Source organism: Dreissena polymorpha, chromosome 5, assembly GCF_020536995.1.
Source record: "Dreissena polymorpha isolate Duluth1 chromosome 5, UMN_Dpol_1.0, whole genome shotgun sequence".
In the NCBI taxonomy this organism is placed as follows: Eukaryota; Metazoa; Mollusca; class Bivalvia; order Myida; family Dreissenidae; genus Dreissena; species Dreissena polymorpha.
The window spans coordinates 36,942,604-36,967,611 of NC_068359.1; the positions used below are offsets into that span (position 1 = coordinate 36,942,604).

The 25,008-nt window shown below is 36.1% G+C and overlaps 1 protein-coding gene across 3 annotated transcripts; it reads right to left on the minus strand.

Moving 5' to 3' along the window:
- Positions 1-5,733: 5,733 nt before the first annotated feature.
- Positions 5,734-25,008, minus strand: LOC127881631 (zinc finger and BTB domain-containing protein 14-like). 3 transcript variants are annotated; one of them, XM_052429707.1, is made up of 7 exons: positions 24,934-25,008; positions 18,960-19,069; positions 16,605-16,726; positions 15,966-16,194; positions 14,312-14,429; positions 13,342-13,491; positions 5,734-7,491 (listed from the first exon to the last, which is right to left on the minus strand). In XM_052429707.1, exons 2-7 carry the CDS (start codon positions 19,062-19,064, stop codon positions 6,443-6,445), a joined length of 1,773 nt encoding a protein of 590 aa, XP_052285667.1. In that variant the 5' UTR covers positions 19,065-19,069; positions 24,934-25,008; the 3' UTR covers positions 5,734-6,442. The 3 variants fall into 3 exon arrangements, with proteins under 3 accessions (XP_052285667.1, XP_052285665.1, XP_052285666.1); XM_052429705.1 differs by having other exon boundaries at positions 13,330-13,491; XM_052429706.1 differs by lacking the exon at positions 24,934-25,008 and having other exon boundaries at positions 13,330-13,491; positions 18,960-19,086.

A 25,008-nucleotide genomic window follows, 5' to 3' on the forward strand; every position in this document is an offset into this window, starting at 1 on the left:
TTAAATATACATAATTTAGAAAAATAATATTTTAATAGCATGGAATTTGATTGTTACAAAACAAATAGCACTTTCAGACGAATATTTTAACAGGTGTATAAAATAACAACAGTATAATGCACTATCCCAAGCTTCAGATAAACTTTAACATTGACAGCATAGAATCTGAAACACCTCTAGTTTGATATAGCAACAAATATCAGTGGCATCGAGTTGAAAATAGAAGAATTTCCTGTTACAATTCTGATCTATTATAACAATTCTAATTTGAATTAATTGTAAAATTAAATTAACAGTGCATAATTATAGTAATTTTAAACCTTTTTGATCTAAAAAAAACTTCAATACATTGGTACATGAGTGGCACAAATAACTTTCTCTATTATTGTTTAAATTGTCATATTTGTTAAATCTTTTGCATCAAAAAGACGAAATATTTGTCAGTATGACATCTTTTAAGATCATTAACTTAAAGAATTATTTGTTTGCTTACTGAACTAGGCATGATAGCCGAATACTAATGATGATTCTACCAAACGTTTCATGCACAAAATGAACCCGTACCATAAAAATAAAACAATCGTCATACAAAACTCCTCATCCCCCCTACGAGTAAAACATCAAACTATCACATTTGAATATTCACAGATCACTACCCGTTCTGACCAAGTCAACAAGAGAATCAATAAATAACAAACTTTAACAAGTTCCTTCAAGGAGGGCTCTTTTGCAAGATCTATAACATTATATATAATGACTATGTACACATCTACAGGTATAAATATAATTTCACGTCAGTAACACATGTTAAAATGATTTTACACATTTGTCAACAAATGAAAGACATGTATGGGTAATATCTTATGTCGTAGTCATGCATGACACATAAATGATAACAATAATAGAAATAGTAGTGAAACTAAAATAAAATATATAATACTAATTTCTTTATAAACTTGACACACAATTCACAGACTGTTCAATAATAATTCAACTAAGAATGTAAATGTCTGCAAATTGATGTTGTAATTTAAGCTAATTTTCTGTACACTGATCTTTTAAAGAAACATTGAAATGTTTGATAATACACATTTTCCCATGTAAACAAGTAATATATATGAGCCGTGCTCTGTGAAAAAGGGGTTTAATGCATTTGCGTAAAGTGTCATACCAGATTAGCCTGTGCAGTCCGCACAGGCTTATCAGGGATAACACTTTCCACCTAAACTAGATTTTTACTAAGAAGAGACTTTCTTTAAACAGAAAATATCATAAAAGCGGAAAGTGTCATCCCTGATAAGCCTGTGCAAGCATGCACAGGCTAATCTGGGAAGACACTTTACGCACATGAATTCAATCCTCTTTTCACAGAGCACAACCCATATATGTATGAACCTTGCTCTGGGAAAACAGGACTTAAGGCATGTGCGAAAAGTGTCAGATTAGCTTAACCCTTACAGTGCTGGAACCGAATTTTGAAGGCCTTTGCAAACAGTTTGGATCCAGATGAGACGCCACAGAACGTGGGGCCTCATCTGGATCCAAACTGTTTGCTATTCTGATAGTATTCTTTGAAAAAAATCGAAGAAAATGCTAATTTTAGAAATTCAGCAGACGACATTTTAGCAGATGACAAATTACCCAGCATGCAATGGGTTAACTGCAAAGGCTTATCAGGGATGACACTTTCGGCCTCAGCTGCATTTTCACTAAGAAGAGACTTCCCTTAAACAAAAAATAACATTAATCAATGATAAACCCAATTTTCTCAGAGCAAATGTCATGTTTTCTTTTAAAGCATCTAAAGCGAATAAAATACACTTTCAATGATAACCATCGATTGGTTATCAAAAATCTAACTTATTCACAATTTGACATTGTACCAGTATTAAGTGTTTGATAATAAAGATAATTTAATGAAGATTGTTGTATGCATCCACAGAAACTTCTGCAAGCAAGAGGTACACTGCACTTCAATACTTGAATAACTTCATTGAAAATCAAAATTATTAATACAGAAGTGTTGATATGAGTGAATAACACAATAAGCTATCTAGAAAAACAAAAACATTTATTAATGGAGCATGGTATTCATAGTTGTCTCATACATGTTGAAAACCTGGCTTCATGAAATTCATTTGTACGAACATGTTCACCTTTCTCAATACGTACTGAGATTATTAACATGACACTAACTATGACAATTAACTATTTTACTATTCCCTTCTAATGTGAATAATACTAAGGAGTGAATTCTAACAATCAAATATCAACATCATACATACCAGTGATTTTTTTGTCCATAATAACAGTCTCTTACAGGCTGTTTCGTTTCCCAATTGCAAAAATTAACTTTCCCCCAAAAAATCTTAAAAGAATTTCCGAAAAAAGTTCCAAACTTTTTCAATAAACTCAAAAATAAGTTTATTGAGTTTATAATACAGAAATATAAAACCATAGCACTTAAAACTATTAATTTAATAAAGAGCTGCGCCATGAGCGCATGATACGCCTGTCGTTCGCCAATGAAGTAGTAAGGTAATAAATAACCCTTTGAATCATTTTTTTACTTCAGTTTATTTGTATTTGAATACATGGTTTATTTTATAAGTACATGAGCATGAAGCGCCGTCTCCTTGACATTCAACAAAGTCCCATAACTGTGGAACAACAATTCAGAATTCCGTCAAAAACGAAAGGGGATCAGGGTTTATCAATATTAAGATTGTGTTGAAATTTGAAAAAAATCCATCGAAGGATATTTGAGCTACGGTAGGACATTCAATGAAATAACGAAATTTTGACGAACAAAGTCCCATAACTCTGGAACGACAATTCAGAATTCCGTCAAAAACGAAAGGGGATCAGGGTTTATCAATATTAAGATTGTGTTGAAATTTGAAAAAAATCCATCGAAGGATATTTGAGCTACAGTAGGACATTCAATGAAATCACGAAATTTTGACGAACAAAGTCCCATAACTCTGGAACGACAATTCAGAATTCCGTCAAAAACGAAAGGGGATCAGGGTTTATCAATATTAAGATTGTGTTGAAATTTGAAAAAAATCCATCGAAGGATATTTGAGCTACAGTAGGACATTCAATGAAATCACGAAATTTTGACGAACAAAGTCCCATAACTCTGGAACGACAATTCAGAATTCCGTCAAAAACGAAAGGGGATCAGGGTTTATCAATATTAAGATTGTGTTGAAATTTGAAAAAAATCCATCGAAGGATATTTGAGCTACAGTAGGACATTCAATGAAATCACGAAATTTTGACGAACAAAGTCCCATAACTCTGGAACGACAATTCAGAATTCCGTCAAAAACGAAAGGGGATCAGGGTTTATCAATATTAAGATTGTGTTAAAATTTGAAGAAAATCTGTCAAAGGATATTTGACGTAGCGTACGACATTAACAGACGGACGGACGGACAGACGGACGCGGGGTATACCATAATACGTCCCGTCATAGACGGGCGTATAAAAATGCAGTTAAATATGCACTTTTTCCAAATTTCATACTTAATCACGCTATATTTCCCAATCAAAAAGGCATGGGCTGTAGAATATAAACCAAACAAGAATACTGCATCAACATATAACAATCAAACTCATGAACAACTTGTATAACATGAACTATAACATTTTGATCATCACACTTAATATGCAATATGCTCAACTTAACAGTGACACAAAATATGAAACATTTCTGAAACCCTTTTCCAGTTTTCTTCATTCATCTGCATTTTTTAAACAAAAATCATTGACATCATTAAAGATTTTATACCAGTTTTAGTTAATAATTTCATCTGAAGTTTAAACAAAGATCAAGATCATCACAAATTGTAAATTATCATTCCAAAAACAAATGACATCATCTTTTCAGTATCACTTTAATATGTTTAGTAAAGGAAAATTATTTAATGTAGATTTTAAGTTAAAGGTTGCATCAACACCTGTAACAAAACAGTGCAGCCAAAAATGTGTACGCTTTGATATTATAATGAACATTTTCTGATTCTGCAGACATATTTGAGGTATATGTTACATCTCTGAATAGCTTCAATTAATGTTCACTTAAACCTTAACATTTATAAATACAAAGAAGGGTGTCACATGCAAGTAAAATGCCAATCACAGTTATCGGCCCAGGCCAGAGACCTTATCTTATGACCCTAAAGACATGTGAGCACTTTTAATTGAATATACATGTATGTAGCAGATTTGCTGTACGTAAGCCTTAACACGATTTTTTCTAAGTAGAAAAAAGGTAATTTTTCTCCTAGAATGCAGACCATAGTTAAGGCGGTAGGAAATCATATATAATGGCCCTGGTTGCATATATTAAGTTTTAATTGACTATCTTTAGTAGACATAAAGATATGGAATTGTCCCATGCAAACTTTAAGCTGATAATTGTAGTTTTAACAAGTGGCATGATTCTTCTAAATTGCAGGTCAAATTTATCGGCGTTGGTTAGTTACCTCAGTTGTTGGCCCATAGACTTGTGCGAAGCTACAAATGAATATACGTAATAGTTACATAGATATTGAATTGTTGCATTCAACTCTTAACCAAAACATAAAGCAGAAAATTTGGTGGTAAATACAGCTTGAACCGTTTGAAGAAAAAAAAATCAACAGAAAAAAAGTGATATGAACTGGTTTCAAACAAGAAAAACAAAGAATCAAATTGATGTAGAAAACATTCAACAAAAGTAAATCTCAACATATCAGATAAGCAGAATAAATATATCACAAACAATACGGTCATTATATAATATATACTGACTCATTATATTAACAATTAACAAATTGGTTATATCTTTAACAATTCATCAATAATAACAACAATATAACAGTTCTCAAGTATCTAAATACTTCATAACATATCTATTTGGGTTGTGCTCTTTAAAAAGGGGGTTAAATGCATGTGCGTAAAGTGTAATTCCAGATTAGCCTGTGCAGTCCCCACAGGCTAATCAGGGACAACATTTTCCGCCTCAACTGGATTTTTGCTAAGAAGAGACTTTCTTTAAAACAAAAATATCATACAAGCCGAAAGTGTGGTCCAGGATTAGCCTGTGCAGACTGCAAAGGCTAATCTGGGATCACAATTTACGCACAAACATTAAACCCCATTTTCAAAGAGCAAGGCCCATTTGCTTATCAGCAAGTCATCACAATATTGCACTTTCCACTTAAAATTGATATCATCAACTTCCTTGAACCAGATCACTCCATATGTCTGCATCATTTAAGTTACTGTAAAATCAATATTATAAACATGTACGTGGGACATACATTTTTGTTGCTTTAGTTGGGTAACAGATCCATAACACAATAACACAAACACATAGGAAAATATGAAACACAATTATTTTTTTCGAAAATCAAATATCCATCAATGTTGTTGTCCATGAAAAAGTCATTTTTATATTAAAAAAAAACACTAAATTTCATGCCAATGAATATAAATGATTTTACAGCATACTTTGACCTTATATGAGCCTTGTTCTGAGAAAACTGGGCTTAATGCATGTGCGTAAAGTGTCGTCGCAGATTTGCCTATGCAGTCCGCACAGGCTAATCAGGGACGACACTTTCCGCTTAAACTAGATTTTTGGTAAAAAGGGACTTCCTTTAAACGAAAAATACCATTCAAGCGGAAAGTGTCGTCCCTGATTAGCCTGTGCGGACTGCACAGGCTAATTTGGGACGACACTTTACGTACATGCATTATGCCCAATTTTCACAGAACAAGACTCATATTTATAAGGATATATATATCCACATTTAGGGATGTAATCTGATATTGGTAACCAATAATTTCTGGGTAAAATTTGCCTGAATATGCCTTGATCACACCATTGTGGTTTCTTTCTTGGTTTATTTGCTTATGGACTTATTTTCTAATGTAAGCCATTATTTTCTAAATGTGAAACAACTTATTTAACTTCATTTCCAACGAAAGCTCTAAACATAATGATAACTAAATAAATTATCTATATTAACTGATAAAGTAAAATAGTAGCACTTTTAACTGATAAAGTAAAAGAGTAGCACATTATAATCAATCTCCTATCAATAATGCCCTATACTTACTGATAAAGTAAAATAGTAGCACTATATAGTCATGTTCCTTCCATTTACCAAACTAACTTGCTCACAGATCACAAGAATGAGGGTGAACGGTTTTCCATACATTGGTATCTGCCTCTGCCATGGTGCCCTAGTTTTAATGTAATTGTTATCTTCTCCATACTTGCTTCTATCGATTCAATGGACTATCAACTAACTATTAATACTGTTCTTACTTACACAGTAAAAAGCTAATAATTACCAAAATATTTCTTTGAAAAATTTGGTTAACTTTAAACTACGATCTCTAATTTTGTAACAAATACTTCTACTCTAGGGCCAAGATGCAATTAATCACTTTTATCAGAATCATCATCCATAGGACGAGGGTTATTTCTCCTGTTTTGTTCAATCTCAATACTTCGTTCCCCTTCCTCTTTATTGTCTTCTCTAGCACTTCCTTGCTTATGCTCCGCCATGACGTACGTACTGGAAGGGCCAGATTTGCTCAAATCAAAGGCGAAAGGCATAATATTGTGTCTGTGGTTCCTGTAATCAACGTACGGCGAAGGTACAATCAGATCTTTATCAATTTCATAGGTAGGCGTGGTTTGATTTCCATTATTTCCGTTCCCGTGGTCTGAGTCGACATCGATCACATTCACCTCGTCTCCACCCACTCCAGCAGAGTCGTGCAGCTGGCGATAGTGCGTCTTGCGATGCCGGTGCAGGTTCCAACTGCGAGAGAAACGCTTTCCACAGAAGTTACACTGGTAACGCAACACGTGATTGTAGCGATGGAACTTCAGTGACTGAGGATCCCGGAAAGACTTCCCGCAAGTTCCGCACATGTTATTTCCGCCGTAAGTTTCGCCGCTATCTTTGCGCTCCCGCGGGCTATCTTGTTGGGAACTGGCCTGACTATGAGGATTCTCCAGCTTTTGTCCCGGAGACAACATCTTGTACGGTGGTGAGAGAATCGGCGACGTTAAGTCTTTGTGTTCCAAGAGGACGTGATCCTTCAAGCCGGTGCTCGTCTCAAACTGTTTAAGGCAGACGTGACATTGGAGGGCAATTGGCTGGCTGTTATCTTCTGGGTCTGACAGGTTGCCCGTATTGTCTGAATCTTTCACCTGAGCGGCAATTGCGTATTTACCTGAAGAGATTTCCCCTGTCTCGAGAAGTGAATCCCCAGCGTGATGTAGAGTTGGGGTTTGATTGGCCAAGGCTTTCATAAGCAGTTGATGCTGGACTGCTGATGTTACAGGAAGGGGGAAGGCACTGGGCAGGGGCGGAAACAAAAAACCTGGGAACGCTGGCATGCCAGATCGAAATGTGTCATAAGGTGTACCCGAGCGACCCCAGGTGTAACTGCTGCTCAGGGGAAACACTGGATGATCTGAAAATTATAAACTCACAATCAAAATTTGTAGTTGTTTCCCAGATGTCTTAACTGAAAACACTAGTTAAATTGAAGTGTTTAAGGATAATACAAATTAATTTTGAATGATAAAAATGTATTAGTGGAAAAAACTTATGTGTAATAGATGCAGTTAAAATATAAGGAACATTTTAGAGAACGATCATATCATGTGATCAAAGTTCAAGTAATTGCAGAGAACTTTTGTCTCTCATTTCATCTTAAGATGATTTTGAATCAAATAGCTCAACAAAAATCAATTAACAGTTTTAAAATGATGATTTCATTTAAAACAAGACAGTCCATCAGATAGTTATATGCTTTTTGACCTTGAAGTGGTGACCTTGATTTTCAGCCAGCGTGATATATATATATAGTCTCAAGATTTCTGGACAGAACTCTATGAGATTCATTTTCATGAAAATCTTTCAATGGGTATAGATGATCTGAAGCATATACATCAAGACGTACGTTTGTGAAACACTATGCCACCACTGCAATTCGAAGCCACACAGCAGCTATTTTAGAAAAAAAAATTAAGTCCAAGGTCCATAGTGAAAAACTTAGTAAACAAGAGATGTGTTTGTCAGAAACACAATGCCCCCTACTGCGCCGCTTTTATTTTTATTTTTTTTATCATTTGGCAAGTACAGATAATTGTCTCCCTCTAAAGCTTATTACTTCCCTTGGATTTGTTTTTTGACCTTTGACCTTGAAGAATGACATTGACCTTGACCTTTCACCACTCAAAATGTGCAGCTCCATGAGATACACATGCATGCCAAATATCAAGTTGCTATCTTCAATATTGCAAAAGTTATGGCCAATGTTCAAGTTTATGCCACCCTACCAGGGGCATAAAAATCAATGGACCCAAACATACTAACACTTCATCTGTAAGTCATGTCGGTTGACTCACATACCAAAAAGCACCTAAATATGTAAAAGTGTTTCTTAAAAAAAATCTGGAAAATGGTTATTATAGAGAAATAAAATTAAGTCCAAGGCCCATAACTTTGCAAAAAATAAATGGACTGAAACGAAACTCACACTTTGTCTGTGAGTTATGTAGATTGACTCGCATACCAAACATAAGGTACATATCTGAAAGCTTTTTGTGAAAAACCTCCAGGAAACAGAAAATCTCGAAGTCAAAGGACCATAACTTTGCCAAAAATCAATGGACCAGAAAAAAACTCACACTTCATCACGGTAGACTCACATACCAACAAGAGCAACGCGTTGCGAGTGCAGACCGCTCATCTATTTTTCTTTTTAAAGGTGAAGGGAACTATCTCAATACTTCAATCCAAAAAGATGGATGGGCGGGGTGTAGAGGGATGTATAGTGTGGAGGTGTGGTCATTTATTACATTATCTTCCAAAAATAAGAAATAAAAATGCAAAAACAAAATAAAAATATATATTATTTTGGGTGGGATAGTTGGACAGTCTGTCAAAAATAAAATAATAAAAATAAATATTTTTGTTTTTTAACCATGTTTCCAAAAACAAAATTGGGGTGGGGTTGGGTGGGGTCGGGGGGGGGGTATAGTGTGAGGGTGTGGTCATTTTTAAGATGATCTTTCAAAAAAAAAATGAAAAAATTGTTTTTTTTTGGGGGGGGGGGATTCGGAGTGGGGGGGGAGGGGCATGGGGGAAAGTTTGGGTGGAGTCTATTGTAGTATGTCATGTAAGAGTTGTTTTGTCAAAGTATCAATCAAATCTGATCATAAACTAGAGCTTTGTCACAGACGTGACGAATACCCCCACATGCCGCATTGACACATAATATTTTGCATGTTGTCTTCACAAAAAACAGCGGACACCATGCTCAATTTTTAAAACGCACTAAGTGACCCCTTGACCTAGTTTTTGACCCAGAAAGGCCCATGTTCTAACTTGGCCTTAAGATCATCTCCATAAAACTTCTGACCAAGTTTGGTGAAGATCTAATGTAAACTACTTGAATTAGAGAGCAGAAACCATGCTAAATGTTCAAAAACGCACTCAGTGACCCCGTGACCTAGTTTTAGGCCCGGAGTGGCCCATGTTCAAACTTGTCCTAGAGATCATTTAGATAAAACTTGTGACCAAGTTTGGTGGGGATTGGATGAAAACTACTTGAATTAGAGAGCTGACAACATGGTGAGGTTTAAAACGCACTAAGATACCCCATGACCTAGTTTTTGACCCGGCATGACCCATATTCAAACTTGACCTAGACATCATCTAGATACAACTTCTGACCAAGTTTGGTGAAGATTGGATGAAAACTACTTGAATTAGAGAGCGGACAACATTGTGATGTTGAAAACGCACTAAGTGACCCCATGACCTTGTTTTTGACCCGGCATGACCCAAATTCAAACTTGCCCTAGACATTATCAAGATACAACTTCTGACCAATTTTGGTGAAGATTGGATAAAAACTACTTGAATTAGAGCGCGGACAACATGGTGAGGTTTAAAACACACTAAGTGACCCCGTGACCTAGTTTTTGACCCGGCATGGCCCATGTTCGAACTTGACCTACACATCATCTAAGTACAACTTCTGACCAAGTGTGGTGAAGATCGGATTTAATTTGCTTGAAATAAAGAGCGGACACCATGCTCTATGTGTAAAACGTACTAAGTGACCCTGTGACCTAGTTTTTGATCTGGCATGGCCCATGTTCGAACTTGGCCTTCAGATCATCTAGATAAAACTTCTGACCAAGTTTGGTGAAGATCGGATGAAAACTACTTGAATATGAGAGAGGACACCATGCTGAATGTTAAAAAACACACTTAGTGACCCCGTGACCTAGTTTTTGACACGGCAAGGCCCATGTTCGACCTTGGCCTTAAGATCATCTAGATACAACTTCTGACCCAGTTTGGTGAAGATCGGATTAAAACTACTTGAATTAGAGAGCGGACAACATGCTGAAAGCTTAAAGCGCACTAAGTGACCCCGTGACCTAGTTTTTGACCCGGCAAGGCCCATGTTCGAACTTGGCCTTAAGATCATCTAGATACAATTTCTGACCAAGTTTGGTGAAGATCTGATGAAAACTACTTGAATTAGAGAGCGGACAACATGCTGAATGATTAAAACGCACTAAGTGATCCTGTGACCTAATTTTGACCCCGCAAGGCCCATGTTCGAACTTGGCCTAGACATCATGTAGATACAACTTCTGAACAAGTTTGGTGAAGATCAGATGAAAACTACTAAAAATTAGAGAGCGGACACTTAATACGGACCGACAGACAGACCGACCGACCGACCAGTTCACTCCTATATACCCCCCTAAACTTCGTTTGTGGGGGTATAATAACGAAGTCATGGCAATTTTTGCAAAATTTAATTATTTGACCTTGAGAGTCAAGGTCATTCAAAGGTCAAGGTAAAATTCAACTTGCCAGGTACAGTAGCCTCATGATAGTATGAAAGTATTTGAAGTTTGAAAGCAATAGCCTTGATACTTTAGAAGTAAAGTGGATGTAAACACAAAATTTAACCATATATTCAAAGTTACTAAGTCAAAAAAGGGCCATAATTCCGTCAAAATAACAACCAGATTTATGCAACTTGTTCCGTACACTCCCCTTATGATAGTTTGTGAGTGTTCCAAGTCTAAAAACAATAGCTATGATACTTTAGGAGTAAAGCGGCCCAAAACACAAAACTTAACGAAATTTTTAATTTTCTAAGTATAAAAGTGCCATAATTCTGTCAAAATGCCAGTCAGAGTTACCGGTAACAGAACTTTGCCTGCACAGTCCCCTTATGATAGTAAGTAAGTGTTGCAAGTATGAAAGAAATAGCTTTGATACTTTAGGAATAAAGTGGACCTTAACACAAAACCAAATTTTCAATTTTCTAAGTATAAAAAGGGCACATAATTCTGTCAAAATGCATGCCAGAGTTATCTAACTTTGCCTGCCCAGTCCCCTCATGATAGTTAGTGTACCAAGTTTGAATGCAATAGCTTTGATCCTTTATGAGAAAAGTGGACCTAAACACAAAACTTAACCAAATTTTCAATTTTCTAAGTATAAAAAGGGCACATAATTCTGTCAAAATGCACGCCAGAGTTATCTAACTTTGCCTGCCCAGTCCCCTCATAATAGTAAGTAAGTGTACCAAGTTTGAATGCAATAACTTGATACTTTATGAGAAAAGTGGACCTAAACACAAAACTTAACCGGACGCCGACGCAGACGCCGACGCCAAGGTGATGACAATAGCTCATAAATTTTTTTTCAAAAAATAGATGAGCTAAAAATGAGCTCAGTATCTGAAAGCCTTACATAAAAAACCTCCGGAAACGGAATGCCAGACAGACGGAATGACAGACAGACTGCTATATGCAACCCCTACCGTGGGGGGGGTGGGGGAAACATAAAAACAATCAAGGCTTAGCTTTTGACCTTAAAGTGTGACTTTGTGCTTGAGTCTATGTGACTTACTAATAACTTCCAAACATCATCACAATGACCTCATGAAAATCATTCAAATGTATAGCAGATATTTAGTGGACCTGAAAATTGAGGATTACAATTTGACCTTCAATCATGACCTTTACCTTGAGCTGGCATGATTGACTTATGCCTTTTGCAATAGACGATTTCACTCCGAGTAGTCACAAATATTTACGATTTCAGCCGATAAGATTCCGAACAGGTAACTGGCTGACCAATGAAATGCTGGGGTAAACATGTACAATTAATCTATTAATAGTAGCAATGTTTGTAAATTCATTGCGTATATTTTACTGATAAATAGAGAATGCATCGAAGAAAATGCCGCACGTGTGCCATGTAAGTTGTAAGAATATGGGTGGTGGTGGAAACGATGTTAATAGAGAATATTATGTGAATTTCCGATAAAGATCAAGTTTATCATGCAAGGCTTAGAACCGATGTACCAGCACGAGGCTTGCCAAGGGCTAACATGGTTCGAGTCGAGCATGATAAACTTGATCTTTATCCAAAACTCACATAATATTCTATCCTATTATTTCCTCCTTATTTCCAGTAATAATTATCAAATATCGCATATTTGGCTGATATTGAGTTTCCGTAGTTGACAAAAACAGATTCTCCAATTTTTTAGAAAACCCCAATTCTGATCTACAAATAGCGATAATATAAACCTCAAGTTCATACGATCGTTGTGAACAGCTCGTATAAAACTTCTCTGATTGAACAAAAGTCCGAATGTATGTTGAGAAAGTAAATAATGATGTTATATTAAATTTTTTAAGTGATTGCGGCATACTACCGATTGAAAAGGCATTTTTTATTTCAACAAAAGAAACTGTTGAGGCAAACGCCATGCTGATTTAATGTACACATAATACCCCAGAATTTGATTGGTTAGCGTGGTCAGCTGATAGAGAGTAGAATTCCGAGTTTCTGCGAATATTGCCGATCTCCTGGTGAAATGGGCTATTCAACTCAATGACCTTAACACTGTTTGCAAGTTTCATGAAAATCCTACAATGGGTATAGGCCACGAATACAGAGGCTCAAACTTTTTACCTTTAGCACGACCTTGACTTTGAGCAAGCGTGACTGATTCATGCCTCCTGCACATAATCTCAATGTGTTTAATATTTGAGGCAAGTATTTTTTATGAAAATCCTTCTACACATTGTCTTTGAAAATTGTGGCAGGGCTCATGACAATTCGTCAAAGGATATAGGAAATATGGAGCTAACACAAAAGTGTCAAACTGGATGACAGACCAACCAAGGGCATTCCCTTACCTGCCCACCCGCTGCAACTGGAGATTTAAAAGATAACAACGTAAATTCTCACTCACAAAAAATCATACCATTAGGAGAATCCTCTTGGTGTTCCTTCTTTACATTGATAACTTCCATCTCCTGGTCCTCTAGGGGCTGCACTATGACAGATCCATTCCCGCTGGGCACAGAACTGGGCCGGGAAGACTGGCGAGGGCTGTTGTTACTGCTGCCGATACCTGAGGTGTCATAGCATTAGGGATATTATACAAAATGTGTTATTACAGGTTAACCATGTACCATGTACCAACAGAAGAAAGACCAAACACACACAAAAGAACCAATGGACAGACAAATTGCTATACCACTTATCTGCTAAATTGCAGGTCAGAGTAATATTACTTAGGCAGTGTCCTCATAGAATTACCCCAAACACATGTTTGAAGTAAAAAATGTTACACCGAGGTTTTACATGTTTACCTAAAAAAGCAAAAAGGTGACCTTTTCACGATTTGGTGAAATGACAAAATTGAAAAAAATTGTTCCAGATTTGCAAATTTTCCTTTAAGTTAAGATATTTGCATTGAAACAGTAATACTGAACACTAACTACGCTCTCAAATATCCTTTATATGCATCTTTTGTCAATTTACCATCCTGACAAGTATAAAGCGTTACAAACGCAAAACAATTGAATAATTTGGAGAGTTCTATTATTATCGTTATATTTTATGACATTATGAGGATTGCTTATATTAAGTATAAATACACCACTCACTATATATGCACGAATGGCCCAGTGATTTAAGCTCTAGACTTTTACTCAAAGAGTCAGTGGTTCAAGCATGGTTTAATATTACTTTTTTTCTTTCTTTAATTTATTCTTGTTTTTTATTGGAGCTTTTTAGTTCCAATATTAACATTTATCAATTTAAAGCATTTAATGACACCTAACTTCAATACAATCCAAAATCTGTGAAAAGGGCCCTTTAAGGGGAAAGCAACGCAGACTACTTGGTGACTAATATATGTAACTTAATGGTCTTTTTGCTGCCAATACCTGAAGTGTCAGCACACACCAGCTCTCGACTGTCACTACGAGGCTTGTTTTGCGTGGGAGACAGGGTGCTGGTTGTCGTGGGGACAAACACTGTCTGTGGCATCTGCTGTTGAATTGCCTGGCAACAATTGAATGTGTAAGGAATCTACCATGAATTATGTCACATTATCAGCGCAAAGTAATAATTTTTCAATGGCAAATTAAAAAAAAGTCCCCTAAGACAGCGCTCATGACTATTCTTCCGATTTGACACTGTAATGTACATTTTCTGTACATTTTCTATCGGTTACCTGTTAAAATGATTGTTAAGACTAATTTGATGATTAATATCTGTATTTGTTACATAGTTGAAAGAAAATTTAACCTGATAATTTCCTTTAAACTTTTTGTCACTTAATGACAGTCAATCTTGTGGAATCAACCACTTGAATTAAGCAATCTTTGTCCTATGCGACCACTTTGAATTCCCACCGAGCGTTTTCACTCTATTTAGATATTATATTAAGTGACTTTTGCCTTAGACGACCAGCAACTGCTGATTTTCAAGTATTTTGATGTCACAATATTGGATTTAGCAATAACATTGTGGTAAAATATGAAAATCTGTTGATTATTTAGGGACAAACTTGATTGCCAATTTATCGTCAGTTTGACGTAATCAATGGAAAGCTGCTTCCTGTCAAGAAGCCATAAAACAACATTTTCTCTCCGATAAAATTGGCTTCCTTTGTCTTACTCAATATGCTAAATGTAAAAGCATGTTCATAGCTCCGCCTTATAGAATGTTTTACTGAGAACGAAGGTGGAGTTAACGGTTTAGTGCTCTACCCGATGCGCTGATATTGAATACTTGATTCGCGGATGTTCAGTCTCAATTATTTGTTAATTATTTATTATTATTGTAATTAATCGGCATAAGCTTTGAAACAATGAAATTATACAATTCCTCAACTTTAAAATCCAACAAATAGGCCTGATTTTACAAGCCAACAAAATGTCGATGAAACTGACATAACAGTGAATCATAACAAAGTTCAGGTTGTTATAATGTTTTTTTATTGTAGTCTTAATTTATTTCAATTATACCATGTTTTTATATAAATAAGACTTGCTTTGGGAAATGAATGTACATAAATTGTTGTCCCAAATTAGCCTGTGCATTCCCCACAGGCTAATCAGAGACGTCACTTTCAGCTTTTATTGTAATTTGCAAGTCTCCTCTTCTCATAAATTCATTTTAGACAGAAAGTGTTGTCCCTGATAAGCCTGTGTGCACATGCACTAAACCCCATTTTCCCAGAGATAAGCACAAAACGAATCACAAAATTAAAATGAACCTTAAACAGCAAACAAGTGCTGTGTTTGTCAGAAACACAATGCCACCTATTGCGCCGCTTTGAAGCCATATATTTGACCTTTGACCTTGAAAGATGACCTTGACCTTTCACCACTCAAAATGTGCAGCTCCATGAGAGAAATATCAAGTTGCTATCTTCAATATTGCAAAAGTTATCGCAAAACTTTAACCAAGGTTAAAGTTTTGGGACACACACAATGAATGAATGAATGACAGACAGACAGGCCAAAAACAATATGCCCCTGATCTTTCGATCCGCGGGGCATAAAAACAAACAATATAAAGTAGCCCCACTACCTCAGATCTGAGAGCCTGTTGTGCAGCAAGGAACGTAATGCAGAGCTTCTCTATCTCCTTGATCTGCAGGAAGTTGGCCGCCATGAGGATCTTGTCTGCGGACTGTGTATCCACGGTGATGTTGCTAGAGTAGCAGAAGTCAACGAGCTGGCGTACGGACTCGTCACGGAGATGGTTGCCGAGGGTGATGTCTGTCTTGTGCTTGTTGGATGGCTGATGGAAAAGGTCTCTGTAGGCCCCAAAAATTTTTTTTAGGTTTGTAGTCTGATATTGATGATTGTATATCTTTATATATCTGTATATCTCAGCCAACTTTAACATAAACCCCACCCCGTATCACGGAGATATAATTTGTAAGGTTCATGGACAAACAACACTGCAATGTTTGTATTGATGAGGCTGAAATTGTCTTGCACATATACCTTCATGGTGATGACATATCTCAAGTTTGAAAGTAAGCATTGATAAATAAGGAAGAAGTTCACACACAAATTTACTTGTACAATTCTGCCATGCTGACGGCTAAATTCATACATTTCTTGAATGCATGGATCATTTTTAAACATTTTTGCGGGAATGGATCTGTTTAATGGGCCCGTTGATATGACTGAAAGAGGCCTGGTTCCTTAAGGTGCTCACCTGAAGTATGGGCTGAATGCTGCTAGGACAGTCCTGTGAGCGTGTATGGCAAGACTTCCTACGTGCAGCACCACGTCACAGAACTCCCCTGTCAGGTAGAACTCGCGTAGCATTGACACGACCTGCAACATACATAGTCTAGACAGTTTTCATAGCAACAAAGAACTCCCCTGTCAGGTAGAACTCTCATAGCATTGACACAACCTGCAACACAAACAGTCCGGTCAGTTTTCATAGCAACACAGAACTCCCCTGTAAGGTAAAACTTGCGTAGCATTGACACAACCTGTTACACAAACAGTCCGGTCAGTTTTAATAGCAACACAGAACTCCCCTTGTTAGGTAGAACTCGCGTAGCATTGACACAACCTGCAACACAAACAGTCTGCTGAGTGATCTCTCAGGTTTGTTTTCCAGGCCTGTCTTTGCCAAAACTATTTAAGTTTGTCTTCTGTAAAAAGGTTTTGTATTCCAAAAATGCAGGCCAAGGGGATTATACCACAGGGTGAGTGGTTTTTTAGACCTACTCACTGTGCATGGCAAGTGTGTCTATGCATATTTTCAAGGCATGCAAGATGTAATTGGGGTAAATGTTCTGACCAGATTTCATGAAGATTCTGTAAAAAAATGTGGCCTCTAGAGTGTTCACAAGGTACATGTTGATGATGCACAACAGACGAAAGATAACAAAAGCTCACCATTAATAGCACGTTATGCTCAGGGGAGTTTAAAACTTACCACACATTACTGACACAACATGCAAACACATATCGGATAGATTGTACACAATAACTACCATAATTACTCAAGTTTTCGGACACTTAATTTTCGAACAAATCCCTTTTTAGCCAAAATAAATATTTGTTGTGACTCTAAATTTTCGGACATGCAGGTTTTTCGTAAAAAATTAATGACTCTTAATTTTCTAACAGTATATTTTACAGCGCTATTTTACCAGATGTCTATCTTGTTGTCACTTACACTTCAATTATGCATTTATACACCAGATAAAGGTAACAAGAAACCGTCAGAGAAGGATGATGCTCCCCAAAGGTTTTTTGGTCACAATATTGCACTATATATTCAGACAAAAGGAAACGTCTTGAGGGCACAGTAGTTGGGGGAAAAATAATTTTTTTATAGAAAATTTCAAAGGGCCATAACTCTGAGAAAAATCATCCGACCAGAACCCGCTGATAATATGCACATCTCCTCTTGGTAGTGAAGCTTCCCATAAAGTTTCATTGAATTCCGGTCATTAGTTGCCGAGAAATAGCCCGGACAACAATTGCACTGTATGTACAGTTAATGGAAAATTTCAAAGAGCCATAACTCTGTGACAAATCATCCGACCAGAACCCGCTGATAATATGCACATCTCCCCTTGATAGTGAAGCTTCCCATAAAGTTTCATTGAATTCCGGTCATTAGTTGCTGAGAAATAGCCCGGACAAGAATTGCACTATATGTACAGTTAATGGAAAATTTCAAAGGGCCACAACTCTGTGAAAAATCATCCGACCAGAACCCGCTGATAATATGCACATCTCCTCTTGGTAGTGAAGCTTCCCATAAAGTTTCATTGAATTCCGGTCATTAGTTGCTGAGAAATAGCCCGGACAAAATTGTGCACGAACGGACGGACAGACGAAGCGGCGACTATATGCTCCCCCCCAAAAAAATTTGGGGGGAGCATAATAAAACATGGAAGATGAACGCCTGAGTGGAATGGACAATTACATTTGCAATAATGGGTAAATTATCATGTATATCTGTAATAGCAATGGTTTCATCCAACAGCATTTGAAATGATATTGTTTAAGGCTTCAGTATGTTAAATGTTATTAACTTTTTTGTTTTATAACATTTCAAGTAAGAGATAGAAAAGATTTGAAGTTGTATTTATTTCATAGCAGTACAACACAATACTATTTGTGCACATTGTTTTATTGCTTTTAATTTAATACAATAAAGGACAAACAAACCTACCATTCATGTCTCTAAATTTTCAGACACATGTACAGTATTGTTTGAATATTTTTCGTCTCTAAATTTGTGGACACGAAAAAAAATATTATTGTTAAGTGTCAGAAAACTTAAGGGTAATTACGGTATCCACTATGATTGGAATATTACGCTGTTATGTAAATATGTTTCATTTCCTTATATTTCATAATCATTAACTCTCCAACACTGTGAATAATGGACTGACGAACAAATAACAAACAGCTACAGTATTTGTGTCTTTTAGTCTGATATTACAATATATTACTATTCATGCAACAAATAATTATATGTAGTATTTCATAACAATTATATATACTTAAATAAATAGGGTTCAACAATTATGCTAACCTTGTTGTTCAGTTGGTCACTATGGTAACGCAGAGACAGTGGAGCACTGGTAGCCATTGTTGCTGCTGCTGTTACTGCTACTGCTCCTTTCAGCCACCAAAACATTCATCCTGCAACCACATTTATTAAAAATATAAATTAAACAAGAAATGTGTTTGTCGCAAACGCTATGTCCCCTTCTGTGCCGCTTTGAATTTTTTTTTTGTTGTTTGACCTTTTACCTTGAAGGATGACATTGACCTTTCACCACTCAAAATGTGCCGCTCCATGAGATACACATGCATGCCAAATATCAAGTTGGTATCTTCAATATTGCCAAACTATTCATAAAATGTGCGATTTTGGCCACATATACTTGACCTCTGACCTTGAAAGATGACCTTGACCTTTCACCACTCAAAATGTGCGGCTCCATGAGATACACATGCATGCCAAATATCAAGTTGGTATCTTCAATATTGCCAAAGTATTCATAAAATGAGCGATTTTGGCCACATATATTTGACCTCTGACCTTGAAGGATGACCTTGACCTTTCACCTCTCAAAATGTGCGGCTCCATGAGATACACATGCATGCCAAATATCAGGTTGCTATCTTCAATATTGCAAAAGTATTAATAAAATGAGCAATTTTGGCCACATATATTTGACCTCTGACCTTGAAGGATGACCTTGACCTTTCACCTCTCAAAATGTGCGGCTCCATGAGATACACATGCATGCCAAATATCAGGTTGCTATCTTCAATATTGCAAAAGTATTAATAAAATGAGCAATTTTGGCCACATATATTTGACCTCTGACCTTGAAGGATGACCTTGACCTTGACCTTTCACCACTCAAAATGTGCAGCTCCATGAGATACACATGCATGCCCAAAATCAAGTTGCTATCTTGAATATTGAAAAAGTTATTTCAAATGTTAAAGTTGGAGCAAACAGACCAACAGACCAACGTACAGACCAACAGACAGGGCAAAAACAATATGTCCCCCACTATAGTGGGTTGGGTACATAAAAAGAGTGCCATAATCACTAAGATTAGCCTATCAGAATATCTGAAAGCGTTGCTTAAAAACATACGGAAAACGATTATTATAGAAAAAAATCTATTTCTGAGGCTAATAACTTCGCCAAAAATGGATGGAACAGAATGAAATTTACACTTCATCTGTAAGTCATATAGGTATACTCATGTATACAAAAAATCAGCTCAACATCTGAAAATATTGTGTAAAAAACCTCCAGAAAGTGGTTATTATAAAGAACATTTGTAAGTCGAAGGCCCATAACTTGACCCTTTGCATGCTGGGAAATTTGTTGTCTGCTAAAATGTCTTCTGCTGAATTTCAAAAATTAGCATTTTCTTCGATTTTTTTCAAAGAACACCATCAAAATAGCAAACAGTTTGGATCCTGATGAGACGCCATGTTCTGTGGCGTCTCATCTGGATCCAAACTGTTTGCAAAGGCCTTCAAAATTGGGTTCCAGCACTGTAAGGGTTAACCACAAATAATTGAACCAGAACGAATTTCACTCTTTATCTGTAAAGCATGTATGTAAACCTGCATACCAAAAATCAGCTCAATATCTGAAAGTCTTGCATAAGAAAATGTCCGGAACAGTTATTACAGAGAAAATTGATATATCCACTTTTGTCTCAATTCTCTATGCCTTTTACTTTCTATAAATAGAAGCTGATTGTATCGCTTTAAAAACATTACTTCCCTTGTATAAATAACGTGTACCTGCCAAATGATAAATACAAATTATCTCCCTTTAAAGCTTGTTGCTTTATATTTAGATCAGGCAAACGTCTGTATCTTCGTAAACAAAATCAACAGACCAGAACAAATTTTAAACTTCATTTGAAGGTCATGTATGTGGACTCACATAATTAAAATCAGCTCAATATCTGAAAGCGTTGCATAAAAAAACTCAAGAAAACATTTATTCTATTGAATATTTCTTAGTCCAAGGCCCATAACTTTGCCAAAAATCAATGGACTGGAATAAATTTCACAATTCAACTTTAGGTCATGTAGGTTGACTCACATACCAAAAAACAGCGAAATATCTGAAAGCGTTGCATAAAAAACATCTGGAAAACGGAAAAATATTATTTTCCTTGTCAAAATTACCTGTACCTGCCAAATTTTATTTAACAATTACATGTATCACCCTGTAAAGCTTATTACTTCCCTTAGATCAGTAAAGGACGGTACCTTTGTCAAAAATCAGCTCAATATCTGAAAGCATTGCGTAAAATAACCTCAGGCTCTGGAAAACAGAATGCCAGACGGACAGACAGTGCCACTGCTATATGCCACCCTATCTGGGGCATTAAAATGTTTCCTTGTTATATTCGTAAAGAAAAGGGTAAATACCAGTGTAGAAGTGCCAATTAATTATCAACTTCCATTACACGTAACTTGACAGGTTAGATTTGGGTAAGCCAGTAAGCGTTTAAGAGCGTGTTTAACGTACCGAAATACCCGTTGTTGATAGCTATAATGTTCTTTATAAATTTATAGTTTTTTGCGTAATAATTAAATGACACAAACACCTACCATAAAAATCATATGTAATATAAAGTAATCTATAGGCAAAGAAGCCACTTTGGTGTTAGCTTGTCTAGGGTTTCTACTAAAGCCACATTATTAAGTGGGCGGAGTGATCATAGTCCAGACGAGATGTGCAAATGTATCTCAGTAGACTTACAAATTCTGCCAAGTAAAGAGCACCCTGGGTAAGCTTTATAGGATGTTATGACCTTTAATATACCATTGAAATAGGGGCATAAGTCTGGCACATGACACTGTTTCATAATGATTATCACTATAGCTAAATTTATTATCTGGAGTTGTAGCAAGGTTTTTCTAAGATTTTTCTAAGAACAAATGTCATGGCTGTTGAAACAATGGAAGTACAGTTGTCTGCATCGTCAACATAAAGTAGAAACTATAGTCCACCTTTGTCAAAAATAGCATAAGAATAATTGTTATCAGAAACTTACATGTGGATACTAGCAACACTTTAGAGTCTTACACAACCTGAAACTCATTATTCTTACTATTCAGCAATATGAATATTCACTTTACTATTAAACGAAAAAAAATTAATACAAAAGCGAAATTGCCAAGACACTGCAATTATTGCTACAATATGTGTTAATGGTTTAACCAAAAATACACATAGATAAAGTTCACAGTGCTCCAGCCAGCTTTTCAAAATAGAGGGGAGCTTCCCCAAAAAGGGCACATTTCACGTGTAATTTTGGAAAATAGGGCATTTGGTTATAAATATACTTAAGTATATACTTTGGTTATACTACATACTTATTAATTGTAAACACTAGTGCATTGGATGACTTCATCAATTGTATGCTGTTCCTCATTTTGTGTAATGAAATTACAATAAATATATTACTAACTACATTGGCGCTAAGGAAAACAACTTAGTAGCCAATTGCCTGACCGACTTGGGCTAGGGTCTGACTACACGCATAAGAGATATGTAGATATCATATTTCTTTCATGTGTGCGTGTGTTGGAGGGGGGGGGGGATTTTGATGTTTTTTTATCACCTATCATCATTGAACTGCATGTTAATATTTCAGTTTCAAGTTTCAACATCAGTGGCCTTTTAGAAGATAATGAAATGAAGAAAACATGAAATAAATTCAGGGGTTTCACTGGGTCAAAAAAACGTTGTGACTGTCACTACTTAAATTCGTTGGTTTAAATAACTTTGAGCCAATGTTTGTTCACAATAATAATATTAATTAAAACAAAAATCTATATTGACAAATTTAAAGTCTAAACAATGATCAATGTCACCATGAAGTAGCATCCAGTCTGGAGATTAAAATGAAACATTGCTATTGTTAATAATAGGATATATTTATTTCACAACACGTTATTTCAACTAATGTTAACAACGTTGACAGTTTTGTTAGGTTGCGAAAATATATGACAATATCAACATTACATTTTACTTGTAGAGTGATAAATCCTCCTTCAAAACAAGTACTTTATTTGTTGAAATAACAACTGTCTGCTCCTATTCATGTTAAATTTCATCATGATTGAGGACAGACAGTGTATTAAAGTTCAGAAATAAAATCCAAACACAAATATGTTTTCCATGCCGTAATTTCGGACTAAAAATTAACTGCATATTCGCATTAAAAAAAATAATTAATTTTCGAATGTTAAAGTAACAATCACGCTAAAAAATATAGAATATTTCGTTAAATAAAGCTAACCCATAAACAAGATGTGTTTGTGAAACACAATGTCCCCCTATATGATATTTGACCTTGTAGGATGACCTTGACCTTGTGAAGGATGACCTTGACCTTTCACCACTCAAAATGTGCAGCTCCATGAGATACACATGCATGCCAAATATTAAGTTGCTATCTTCACTATTGCAAAAGTATTCATAAAATAAGCGATTTGGGCCGCATATATTTGACCTCTGACCTTGAAGGATGACCTTGACCTTTCACCATTCAAAATGTGCGGCTCCATGGGATACACATGCATGCCAAATATCAAGTTGCTATCTTCAATATTGCAAAAGTATTCATAAAATGAGCGATTTTGGCCACATATATTTGACCTCTGACCTTGAAGGATGACCTTGACCTTTCACCACTCAAAATGTGCAGCTTCATGAGATACACATGCATGCCAAATATGAAGTTGCTATCTTCAATATAGCAAAAGTTATTGCAAAATGTTTAAGTTGGCGCAAACAGACCAACAGACAGACCAACAGACAGACCAACAGACAGGGCAAAAACAATATGTCCCCCACTAAACAATATGTCCCCCACTACAATAGTGGGGGACATAAAAAATCAATGTTCCTTTTAGCAAAATGCAAAATTTCAACATTAGATATTGTCTGGTCGAATTGATTTAACGAGATACAAAATGCTCGTTTTACATTTACGGGCGAACACGAGATTGGATACGGTGAGCGTTGGAAGCATGACGTAGCTCTCATGAATAATCATTCTGTGAAATCAAAATGAACTCTGGGTAACTGGAATTTAGCGAATGCGAAAATGGCTTGTATAAATTATGCAAATGAGCGCAACCCGAATGAATCCGATTCTGACTCGAAAGCAAAAGTAGAATACATCGTGGAACTATATTTAGATGCTTAAAACTTGCCGAATGCTTGTAATATAACGTTTTTACATCAATGTTACTTGTTTTTAGGGTCTTCCTATTGTAATTAACCATCATATGGTACTACTTGTTGTCGAATGTTTTTATATAGCATAATACAGTAGCCGTATGTATTGGTGAGTGTGATAGTGACTTTAATAGGTATTTTGAATTAAAAATCACTATTTTTGCAAACAAAAAATTATAGCCAAAGAATTCAGAAGTTTAAAAAAATCAATAGTTCTGAGTTTGATTTCATTCGAGTGTGATTGTGCCTAACCAAGTGTGACCTCAGAGATAATCTTTCACAGCATGTTACTATCGTCTGCAACAAAAGGCTAATAAGTGATCTGATAACAAACCATGCCCTTGGGGCTTGTTTGTTCACAATGTGTTCACTTAATACACCCCAGGCAGTCATGTAAGTGTGTTATCTGTGTATTCATGACGATGTTTCTGGCGATTTATACGGCCGAAAAGCATGAATTTAGAGATCAAAAGGGCATTTGACAGAAAAATAGAGGGGCGCTTTCTTAGTGGGCAAATTTCAGAGGGGCGCAGCACCCCTCTATTTATTTATTGCTAGCTGGAGCACTGTTAATAAAATCGTTAACAGTAGTCTGCAAGCAAGTTGTGTCAACCGTCATTTCAGGGAAGCAAAACTGCACGTAAAAGAAGTCGTTAAACTTCGAAAGCAGTCCGTTTATCAAATTTGTGGTGGTGCAGATGTGTTGAAACATATTAAAACACTGAAACGAATGTAGGTTGCTTGATTGACATTTGCTCTTTACCATTTTGAAACGTCTTTTCCGCAAAATCAGGAAATTCTCATTTTCCCCGGAAATTATCTGGGAGCTGTTTTTATA

What these genes read in the sequence shown, in the direction of transcription:
- LOC127881631 (XM_052429705.1), bottom strand. Translation starts at nt 19,064, where the DNA reads ATGTTTTGGTGGCTGAAAGGAGCAGTAGCAGTAACAGCAGCAGCAACA. An exon ending in AACAGGCTCTCAGATCTGAG is followed by an intron (nt 14,430 to 15,965) that starts GTAGTGGGGCTA and finishes AATTGTTGCCAG; the next exon opens with GCAATTCAACAGCAGATGCC. An exon ending in TCCTAATGGTATGATTTTTT is followed by an intron (nt 7,492 to 13,329) that starts GTGAGTGAGAAT and finishes TATAATTTTCAG; the next exon opens with ATCATCCAGTGTTTCCCCTG.